Below are 12374 nucleotides of genomic sequence, written 5' to 3'. Positions count from 1 at the left end.
TTGTTTTTGCATTTAGCCTTGTTTTACTAAGAGTTTTACTTAGTGTTTTAGTCTTAGTTGGTTAGCTTGCTGGGTTAACTACGTGTGCTCTATATCACATCATTAAAAGTCTTTATTGTGTAATAAGTGTTTATTGGCGTCTTTCATGACAAGATTTGTGAAGGGATGTTACAGTATGTTTTCTTGTTTTAGTTTATCTGTTGCTGGAGTTGCACTTAAGAATGACAACATTTGAAAAGCATTTTAAACAACCATGATTTCTATTTTTGTTTTTCATTTGTATTGCTTCCGTATTGTTGTCAGTAAGTGTACATCCGTGCAATCATTGTATGATACAGGTTGGTGGAGTATGTACACATATGGATATAATGTGGTTTCATAGATTCGTTATTTGAATGGCCTTCTTGTACGAAGAATTTTTGCCATACCCTAGGTTTTCGTGAAACGCCGCCACTGCCTGCCATGTAAACTGTTCTTGTTGAATTTTTTTTTTTTTTTGACATATTACACTGTAAGAGCCCTAACTTTACAAAATTGTTACTTGGTACCAAAAAAAAAACTTTTGTATCTTTTTAATAATTTTTCAAAAACATGCTCAACCAAACGGTTGATTGTCACTTTATGGTAAATGTAGAAAAGCTAAGGTAATGTCAAATATTTGTAGAGAAATATAAATATCTGATCATTCACAGCTATGAATATGACACAGCTATTGTTATTTCTTATTGATTATATTGAGTTAATTTGAGATAATGTATTTTTTGCCACTTCTGGATATTTTTTAAAATAAATATAAATAATTCATATAATTAATGTATGGAAATCATAATTACTGATTAATTAATAAAAATTACTTCTTAAATGATTTTTTTAATTGTTTGAAGGATTGTTTCTAATGTTGGCTTACTCTACACAACATTGCTGGTTTACAAAGAAATGTTCATTTATCAAAAAAAGGGAAAAAATTATTTTGCACTACCACACTTGGCAGTGCGTTTCTTAAATCATAAATTAAACTAAAATGCCATTGCATTACTATCTTTTGCCTTATTTTATTTTAGGTTTTGAATGCAGAAAGAATGTAATGTCTTTATTTTTGTTACTTTTAGTTATTGTTATTGTTAAAAAACAAGAAACATTTAATTTCCTGTGTTAAAATGAAAACCTGAAATATTTTAATATTTTAATATTTTAACTTAAAAAATAAAGATGATTTAATATAAAAAAAACTTAAAAAATAAGTATTATAGTTCATATTTTCTGATTTCCATAGTATGTGTATGAATTCCTTTAAGTGACATATCAACCATTTGGTAGAGGCCGATATTTAAAAATTGATGGGATGTGTTGAATTTTTTTAAGTGTATTAACTAGCGACATAAGGAGATAAGAAATGCAAACATTTCTTTTTAAAAGTCTTTTTAAAGGATTAAACCAAACAAACACAAAAACATCATAGCATTACAATATCTGACTTAAAGAAAAATATTTGAAAGATTATGTTTATGCATTTGGCAGATACAGTACATTTATCAAAAGTGACTTGCAGTGCATTTAAGCCATACATTTTATCATGTGTGTTACTTGGGATTCAAACCCATGACTTTCTGTTGAGCTACAGTTTTGCATTTGGAAGGCTTATTTATCCAAAGACATGTACAGCAAATTCAGTTCAATTGTTTTATTAGTATGTGTGTTTTATGTTGATCGAACCCATGACGTTTTGCATTACTACTATTTGAGCTACAGGAACGCAACAGATATGAAACATCCTCACTTTTAATTCAATAAACCTACACTGTATACCTTTAATGCACTGTTATGGTTTGAATAAAAGTGTCTGCCAAATGCATAAATATAAATATATAAAGAATTGCTAATGACTAAAGCATTGTTTTACACACCTGCTTTAGATGAGGAGTTTTCGCTGCTGAGTAACCTGACCCAGGCCCTGTCTGCAGATGAAGAGCAGTATGTCGTGCGGCTGGCCAATTCTCTCTTTCTGCAGACGGGCGTTCACTTCAGTGAAGATTTCCTACAACTCATGAAGAAATACTTCAGAGCGGAGGTGGACACAGTGGACTTTACAGCATCAGCAGCTGTGGCTGAACACATTAACTCATGGGTCCAAAACCACACAGAAAGTAAGTCAGCACACAGTCAGTCATCCCTCTCCAACTAAAAACATTAAATGACTTAAGGAGCCATGTATTTTTATTCAAACTGAGGAAGCTGTCAGAGCCGATTGTGTAGGGGCAGTGCTCCGACATTTGGTGCAGACGCACTTTTGATGACTCGAGTCCGAATCCTGACTCGAGGTCCTTTGCAGATCTCGTACCTCTCTCTCCACCCTACACTTTCCTGTCCTCTCATATCATATTGTCTATCTAATAATAAAGGGAAGAAATGGCCCAAAACACTTAAAAAACTGAGGAATCTGAGGCGAAAAAATATTTTTAAATTAGGGCTGTCAAATAATTTATCGCGATTAATTGTATACAAAATAAAAGTTTGTTTGCATAATATATTTGTGTGTGTATTGTGTGTAATTATTATATGCATATATAAATACACATATGTATTAAAGAAAAAATTTATTTATGTATTCTTTATATATATATATATATATATATATATATATATATATATATATATGTATATATGTATATGTATACACACACACACACACACACACACAAACAAACATGTAAATGTTTCTCAAATACATGCATGTGTGTGTATTTATATATACAAAATAATTAAACACATTGCACAGACATATATTTTGCAAAAACAAACTTTTATTTTGTATGCGATTAATCGCGATTAAAATTTTAAATATCTTTCGAAATATACAAAAAATGTGCTGAAATATATTTACAAAAAAATATTTTTCACCCTTTATATCAATATATTTTGACAATTTTGTACATTTTGAAATGTATTTTAAAGCCTTTATATTCACATTGCATTGGAAGAAAAATTTTGTGTGTTATAAACCTGTAAATTTAACAGGTTTATAAAATTAAATATATTTCCAATAGCAAAAATAGACTGTACATTTTTTTTATTTTGCTTAGGAATTTTTTTGTTTGTTTGTTTTGCCGTATGGATTGTAAAATTAGAAATATGTTAATATATGAAGGTTAAAACTAAAATGTAAAAATATATTTAATTAGGCAAAATGTATTTAGCGTATATTTAAAATATATTTTAGGCCACAGAAATTTATTTTGGCCTTATGGGATATCAAATGGCTAATCACATTTTTTGTAAAGAATGAAACCCATAATCTTGAAATTGTTGTGTCAAAGATTTAAATAAATGTGAAATCAAACCCATGACCTTTTGTTCTGCTAATGCAATGCTAGTTGAGCTACAGGTAAACGTTATGTTTTGTTACATTGATTTGTGTCAAAATCTGTTTTCTGTATGATTTTTCCATCAAAATTTTAGTTCTGATCTTTTATATTATATTATATTCACACCCTTCAGCAGGCCCGGAGGGGGTAATCAGGAGAACCGGGAGAATTCCCGGTGGGCCGCTTCACTTTTGGGCCGGTCGAGTGTTTTTTTTTTTTTTTTTTACATTTGAGTCTATCTTCTCTTAAATGACACTTCACACGTTTCGCATTAACACTGCAGCGCGCAGCCTCTGCATGGGTTGTACCATGTGAGGGAGTTTTCCCCTCCCATAGAGTTGGTTCGGTCCATAGCGCGTCCAGGAAAACTTTTCTCCGGTAGGCTGGGCCGGCCCTACCGTAACAATACGCGTCTAAGAGGAGGAGGGCGTAAAAATCAGGTTGAAGAAAAAATCCATTAGAGGATGATGCTGCCAAATGTGCCAAACTTACAGATTTATTTTCAAGAGGACAACAACAGGTAACTTAAAGAGAAATAAGCCTAGTAATGATTAGCATTAGCAACGTAATTATTCGGCTAATACCGATGTCAAACTATTTACAAGCCAACATTTTTTTTTAAGTTAAAATATTAGCCTTTTGTGTATACATGACGATTCATAGCAGGGGCGGCGTTTGCGTATGGCAGGGTATGGCAGTTGCCATACCCTAGCATTCAGACAAAACACAAGAAATCAACAGGCTATAATGATGCTCATTAAAGATAATCTTAATTTTTTTCAGTAGAACATATCTGAACATTGGTACATCACTAATATGGATAGTTTACACGTGTGTTCGACTTCATACTATAACACAGGAACCGACATGCGGATGACATCAACGTGCCGCGAGAGCGGTGTGAAAGCAATCTCTTCCGCCTTACCCTCGCGGTACTTTGATGTCATCAGCCTCTCGTTCTTGCAGCGCAGCTTGAATTCCGCTGCAACTGCAGTCAAGCCAGCCGCCACTCCGAAAAAGACGGTCAAACTAGCCCCCCGTTTTTTTTCTGTGTGCACATAAATGAGACATTACGGTAAATGCACGAGAGGAATGATTTCAAAATAAAAGTTTCTCACTAAATCTGCTGATATTTCTGTTGCATTATGTGTCTGTTATAAGGCATTGCTAGGGTATTATGGTTGGTTGCTAGGCTGTTTCTCTTGCATTCTGTGTGGTTGCTAGGGTTCTATAAGTGGTTGCTAGGCTGTTTCTGTTGCATTCTGTTTGGTTGTTAGGCTGTTTATGTTGCATTATGTGTCTGTTTTAAGTAATTGATAGTAGGGCTGTCACTTTTGAGAAAAATCTAATTCGAACGGATTTCGAATATCATGCAATGTATCCGAATATATTCGAATATCTAGGCGCCGCCCCCCACGCGCATCAAAAACCCACCGTAATGGAGATTCAATCACAAAATTATTAACAGTGACAGTCATACACAGGGTTGTCTGGATTACTTTTTACTTAACGTTAATGTTTGAAACAGCAGGTTATCAACTTATGAATAACAAACTTATATAAAAAAAAATGATTCAGAACAGTTACAAACAATAACGTGACAACTTAAATAGGAGCAGGGGTATATGCAGACGCAAACGGAATTCGCGCCCACAGATTTCGGCAGAAAACTCCGCGGAATTTCGCGGATTTAATGCCCATCATTGACAAGCACACATATCCCACGCTTGAGCGTGTTTGTGACCAGAACTGTCATTGACAACAAGCACACTTATACAAAGCCTATCCCACGCGTTTGTGAGCCATCATTCACAAGTACATTAACCCTGCGCGTGCTGTTTGCTTGCCCGTTTTCAATTATAGAGAGCACAAACCCTTTGATACTTGAGATGAAATTAAACTTATAGATGAGTTAATCAGATCTCACTTGACTCTGTCGTCTATGTGACGCGCGACAGTCAGCACATGATCATTTAAAATCCGTTTACAAGACAAATGCTGTTGTTGTTTAATATAAAGTTTACATTGCGTTGTAAAAATGATGAAATTATCTTCATACATGCTAATTTCATAATGCGAACGTATTAACACAAGGTATTCTGCTATAATATTTAACACTATAAACAATATGTCATTTTATATACAAACTATAATTCTATCTTGACATGCACATGAGGTTCATTTTAGTCCCTCTCTTGCGCACAGTTGCAGTCGTCGGTCTCACTCTCAGCCTCCTTCGAGGTGTTACTGTAAAAAATGCGCTACACATGGCATTTGAAAAAACGGATGGTTTATTTATAGTTCGAATACGGATATTTCACGTCATGTTCGAATGTATATTCGAATATCGAATAAAAAGTGACAGCCCTAATTGATAGGGTATTATGGGTGGTTGCTAGGCTGTTTCTCTTGCATTCTGTGTGGTTGCTAGGGTTCTATAAGTGGTTGCTAGGCTGTTTCTGTTGCATTCTGTTTGGTTGTTAGGCTGTTTATGTTGCATTATGTGTCTGTTTTAAGTAATTGCTAGGGTATTATGGGTGGTTGCTAGGCTGTTTCTCTTGCATTCTGTGTGGTTGCTAGGGTTCTATAAGTGGTTGCTAGGCTGTTTCTGTTGCATTATGTTTGGTTGTTTGGCTGTTTATGTTGCATTATGTGTCTGTTTTAAAGGAACACGCCCACATTTTGGGAATTTAGCTTATTCACCGTATCCCCCAGAGTTAGATAAGTCCATACATACCTTTCTCATCTCCGTGCATGCTGTAACTCTGTCTTACGCACCCCCCGCTAGCTTAGCTTAGCACAAAGACTGGAAGTGAATGGCTTCAGCTAGCATACTGCTCCCAATAAGTGACAAAATAACATGAACTATATTCTCAGAAGGCAAAGCACTGCTACTTGATTTGATCGAACTCTCTGCTCATCACCAGGGGGCTTCTTGGGTGCTGCAAGCCAATCACTCCGCCTAAGTAGCAGAGCTTCACCTTCTGAGAATATAGTTCCCAGTATGTTTACTTTTGAAAGATGGCTCTGTCTCATATGACCTTGTTATTTGTACACAATGTGACTATACAAATCACAACACATAAATAGGAAATGTTTCGATTTTTATTTTGTCACTTATTGGGAGCAGTTTGCTAGCTGAAGCCATTCACTTCCAGTCTTTGTGCTAAGCTAAGCTAGCGGGGGCTGCGTCAGACAGAGTTACAGCACGCACGGATATGAGAAAGGTATGTATGGACTTATCTAACTCTGGGGGATACGGTGAATAAGCTAAATTCCCAAAATATGGGCGTGTTCCTTTAAGTAATTGCTAGGGTATTATGGGTGGTTGCCAGGCTGTTTCTCTTGCATTCTGTGTGGTTGCTAGGGTTCTATAAATGGTTGCTAGGCTGTTTCTGTTGCATTATGTGTCTGTTTTAAGTAATTGCTAGGGTATTATGGGTGGTTGCTAGGCTGTTTCTCTTGCATTCTGTGTGGTTGCTAGGGTTCTATAAGTGGTTGCTAGGCTGTTTCTGTTGCATTCTGTTTGGATGCTAGGCTGTTTCTGTTGCATTCTGTTTGGTTGCTAGGCTGATTCTGTTGCATTCTGTGTGGTTGCTAGGCTGATACTAGGGTTGTATGCGTTGTTGCTAGGTTGTTTTTGTTGCATTCTGGTTACTTGCTATGGTATTGCTAGGGCTTTTTAAGTGGTTGCTAGGGTATAGCTTTGGTTTTGTATGCAATTGCTAGACTGTTGCTAGGGTATATGGGTGGTTGCTAGTCTGTTTCTCTTGCATTCTGTGTCTGTTTAAATCGTTGCTAGGGTATTATTGGTGGCTGCTAGGCTGTTTATCTTGCATTCTGTGTGGTTGCTAGGCTGTTACTAGGGTTTTATGCGTGGTTGCTAGGTTGTTTTTGTTGCATTCTGGTTGCTTGCTATGCTATTGCTAGGGCTTTTAAAGTGGTTGCTAGGGTATATCTTTGGTTTTCTATGTGATTGCTAGACTGTTGCTAGGGTATATGGGTGGATGCTAGGCTGTTTCTGTTGCATTCTGTTTGGTTGCTAGGCTGTTTCTGTTGCATTCTGTGTCTGTTTTAAGTCATTGCTAGGGTATTATGGGTGGTTTCTAGGTTGTTTCTCTTCTGTTGAGATATTATGGTGGATGACTATGAAGTTGCTAGCATATTAAGGGTGGTTGTTAGGCTGTTGCTGTGACATTCTATGTGATTGCTGGGCTGTTGCTAGGCTACGGTATTTAAATTGGTTGCTAGGATATTGTTATATTTTCTTGGTGATTGCGAAGTTGACCTTTGCTAGGGTATTTTAGGTGGTTTATAAAATTGCTAGGCTGTTCAGGGTAGTTAACACAGAACTGTTATGCGTATAATAGAGAGTCAGTGAGTGAATGATAGGTAGTTGCTACAGCATTATGGGTGGCTGTTAGTGTTACTAGTTGCTGGGTTTTTCAGGGGATTGACAGAGCATTGCTATATAGTTGATAGGGTATTTAAATGAGAAGGTTCTAAAATATCCAACACATGCTGTATTTTTATATATTTAGTTAGATGTTAAAGGAACTACCTGTTTCCAAAGAATCATTCCATCTCTGAAAGATGGTACACCATCTCAGGTTGTCACTCATGCAGTATCATCACAGTCTGATATGCTGTTTTTAAAATAGAGACCTCTAAGATGTCCTATACACTCTGTATTTTCTATACATTTAGTTAGATATTAAAAGAAAACTACCTGTTTGCACAGAATGATTTTACCTCAGAGTGACAGTATACCATCCGAGGATGTCACTTACAGCGTATCAGGCCAATCTGATATGGAGTTTGTAAAATATAGCTCTCCAAAATAACCCAAATACACGTTTATTTTTATAAGATCAAATAGGTGCTTAAAGGAAACTACCTGTTTGCACAGAATGATTTTACCCCAGAGTGACAGTATACCATCTGAGGGTGTCACTTACACCGTATCAGGCCAATCTGATATGCACTTTGTAAAATATAGCTCTCCAAAATAACCCAAATACACGTTTATTTTTATAAGATCAAATAGGTGCTTAAAGGAAACTACCTGTTTGCACAGAATGATTTTACCTCAGAGTGACAGTATACCATCGGAGGGTGTCACTTACACCGTATCAGGCCAATCTGATATGGAGTTTGTAAAATATAGCTCTCCAAAATAACCCAAATACACGTTTATTTTTATAAGATCAAATAGGTGCTTAAAGGAAACTACCTGTTTGCACAGAATGATTTTACCCCAGAGTGACAGTATACCATCGGAGGGTGTCACTTACACCGTATCAGGCCAATCTGATATGGAGTTTGTAAAATATAGCTCTCCAAAATAACCTAAATACATGTTTATTTCTATAAAATCAAATAGATGTTTAAAGGAAACTACCTGTTTGCACAAAATAATTTCACTTCAGAGTGACAGTATACCAACTCAATGTGTCACTCACACCGTATCAGGCCAATCTGATATGGAGTTTGTAAAATACAGCTCTCCAAAATAACCTAAATACATGTTTATTTCTATAAGAACAAATACCTGTTTAAAGGAAACTACCTGTTTGCACAGAATAATTTCACTTCAGAGTGACAGTATACCACCTCAAGGTGTCACTCACAAAATATCAGGCCAATCTGATATGGAGTTTATAAATTACAGCTCTCCAAAATATCATAAATACTTGATTGTTTCTATAAGATAAAAAAGGTGCTTAAAGGAAACTACCTGTTTGCACAGAATGATTTTACCTCAGAGTGACAGTATACCACCTCAATGTGTCACTCACAACATATCAGGCCAATCTGATATGGAGTTTGTAAAATACAGTTCTCCAAAATAACCCAAATACACGTTTATTTTTATAAGATCAAATAGGTGCTTAAAGGAAACTACCTGTTTGCACAGAATGATTTTACCCCAGAGTGACAGTATACCATCTGAGGGTGTCACTTACACGGTATCAGGCCAATCTGATATGGAGTTTGTAAAATATAGCTCTCCAAAATAACCTAAATACATGTTTATTTCTATAAAATCAAATAGATGTTTAAAGTAAACTACCTGTTTGCACAAAATAATTTCACTTCAGAGTGACAGTATACCAACTCAATGTGTCACTCACACCGTATCAGGCCAATCTGATAAGGAGTTTGTAAAATATAGCTCTCCAAAATAACCTAAATACATGTTTATTTCTATAAGAACAAATGCCTGTTTAAAGGAAACTACCTGTTTGCACAGAATAATTTCACTTCAGAGTGACAGTATACCACCTCAAGGTGTCACTCACAAAATATCAGGCCAATCTGATATGGAGTTTGTAAAATACAGCTCTCCAAAATAACCTAAATACATGTTTATTTCTATAAGAACAAATACCTGTTTAAAGGAAACTACCTGTTTGCACAGAATAATTTCACCTCAGAGTGACAGTATACCACCTCAAGGTGTCACTCACAAAATATCAGGCCAATCTGATATGGAGTTTATAAATTACAGCTCTCCAAAATATCATAAATACTTGATTGTTTCTATAAGATAAAATAGGTGCTTAAAGGAAACTACCTGTTTGCACAGAATGATTTTACCTCAGAGTGACAGTATACCACCTCAATGTGTCACTCACATTGTATCAGGCCAATCTGATATGGAGTTTGTAAAATACAGTTCTCCAAAATAACCCAAATACACGTTTATTTTTATAAGATCAAATAGGTGCTTAAAGGAAACTACCTGTTTGCACAGAATGATTTTACCCCAGAGTGACAGTATACCATCTGAGGGTGTCACTTACACCATATCAGGCCAATCTGATATGGAGTTTGTAAAATATAGCTCTCCAAAACAACCTAAATACATGTTTATTTCTATTAGAACAAATGCCTGTTTAAAGGAAACTACCTGTTTGCACAGAATGATTTTACCCCAGAGTGACAGTATACCATCTGAAGGTGTCACTTACACTGTATCAGGCCAATCTGATATGGAGTTTGTAAAATATAGCTCTCCAAAATAACCTAAATACATGTTTATTTCTATAAAAACAAATACCTGTTTAAAGGAAACTACTTGTTTGCACAGAATGATTTTACCTCAGAGTGACAGTAAACCATCTGAAGGTGTCACTTACACTGTATCAGGCCAATCTGATATGGAGTTTGTAAATTATAGCTCTCCAAAATAACCTAAATACATGTTTATTTCTATAAGAACAAATACCTGTTTAAAGGAAACTACCTGTTTGCACAAAATAATTTCACTTCAGAGTGACAGTATACCACCTTAATGTGTCACTCACACCGTATCAGGCCAATCTGATATGGAGTTTGTAAGATACAGCTCTCCAAAATAACCTAAATACATGTTTATTTTTAAAAGATCAAATAGGTGCTTAAAGGAAACTACATGTTTGCACAGAATGATTTTACCCCAGAGTGACAGTATACCATCTGAGGTTGTCACTTACACCGTATCAGGCCAATCTGATATGGAGTTTGTAAAATATAGCTCTCCGAAATAACCTAAATACATGTTTATTTTTAAAAGATCAAATGCCTGTTTAAAGGAAACTACCTGTTTGCACAGAATAATTTCACTTCAGAGTGACAGTATACCACCTCAAGGTGTCACTCACAAAATATCAGGCCAATCTTATATGGAGTTTATAAATTACAGCTCTCCAAAATATCATAAATACTTGATTGTTTCTATAGATAAAATAGGTGCTTAAAGGAAACTACCTGTTTGCACAGAATGATTTCACTTCAGAGTGACAGTATACCACCTCAAGGTGTTACTCACAACATATCAGGCCAATCTGATATGGAGTTTGTAAATTACAGCTCTCCAAAATAGCATAATTTTTAATTATTTCTATAAGATTAAATAGATGCTTAAAGAAAACTACCTGTTTGCACAGAATAATTTCACTTCAGAGGGACAGTATCCCATCTCAGGGTATCACTCACAACATATCAGGACAATCTGATATGGAGTTTGTAAAATACAGCTGTTCAAAATAATTTAAATACACATTTTATTTTAAAAACTCTGCATCAGATTGACTTGATATTGTGTGAGTGACACCTTGAGGTGGTATACTGTCATTCTGAAGTGAAATTATTCTCTGCAAACAGGTAGTTTCCTTTAAAAATCTATTTGATCTTATAGAAATAAACATGTATTTAGGTTATTTTGGAGAGCTGTATTTTACTAACTCCATATCAGATTGTCTTGATATTGTGTGAGTGACACCTTGAGGTGATATACTGTCACTCTAAAGTGAAATTATTATGTGCAAACAGGTAGTTTCCTTTAAGCATCTATTTGATCTTATAGAAATAATTGAATATTATGCTATTTTGGAGAGCTATATTTTACAAACTCCATATCAGATTGGCCTGATACGGTGTAAGTGACACCCTCAGATGGTATACTGTCACTCTGAGGTAAAATCATTCTGTGCAAACAGGTAGTTTTCTTTAAGCACCTATCTGATCTTATAGAAATGAACATGTTTTTAGGTTATTTGGAGAGCTGTATTTTACAAAATCTATATCAGATTGTCCTGATATGTTGTGACTGATACCCTGAGATTGGATACTGTCCCTCTGAAGTGAAATTATTCTGTGCAAACAGGTAGTTTCATTTAAACATCTATTTGATCTTATAAAAATAAACGTGTATTTATGCTATTTTGGAGAGCTGTATTTTACAAACTCTATATCAGATTGGCCTGATACAGTGTGAGTGACACATTGAGGTGGTGTACTGTCACTCTGAAGTGAAATTATTTTGTGCAAACAGGTAGTTTCCTTTAAACATCTATTTGATCTCATAAAAATAAACGTGTATTTGGGTATTTTGGAAGCTATATTTTACAAACTCTATTTCAGATTGCCCTTATACAATGTAAGTGACACCCTCAGATGGTATACTGTCACTCTGAGGTAAAATAATTCTGTGCAAACAGGTAGTTTCCTTTAAGCACCTCTTTTATC

At 35.3% G+C, this 12374-nt stretch overlaps 1 protein-coding gene across 1 annotated transcript in view; it reads left to right on the top strand.

Moving 5' to 3' along the window:
- Positions 1 to 12374, top strand: part of serpini1 (serpin peptidase inhibitor, clade I (neuroserpin), member 1) — a 38769-nt gene that overhangs the window by 14483 nt on the left and 11912 nt on the right. The window contains exon 3 of the mRNA XM_065257864.2: positions 1914 to 2144. Coding sequence (XP_065113936.1) covers positions 1914 to 2144 — 231 coding nt within the window. The remainder of the gene's footprint in view (positions 1 to 1913; positions 2145 to 12374) is intronic.

The sequence above is a fragment of the Paramisgurnus dabryanus genome, chromosome 9 (genome assembly GCF_030506205.2).
Source record: "Paramisgurnus dabryanus chromosome 9, PD_genome_1.1, whole genome shotgun sequence".
Taxonomy (NCBI): Eukaryota; Metazoa; Chordata; class Actinopteri; order Cypriniformes; family Cobitidae; genus Paramisgurnus; species Paramisgurnus dabryanus.
Note: the sequence above shows the minus strand (reverse complement) of the source record. Positions and strands in the feature narration are given on the sequence as shown.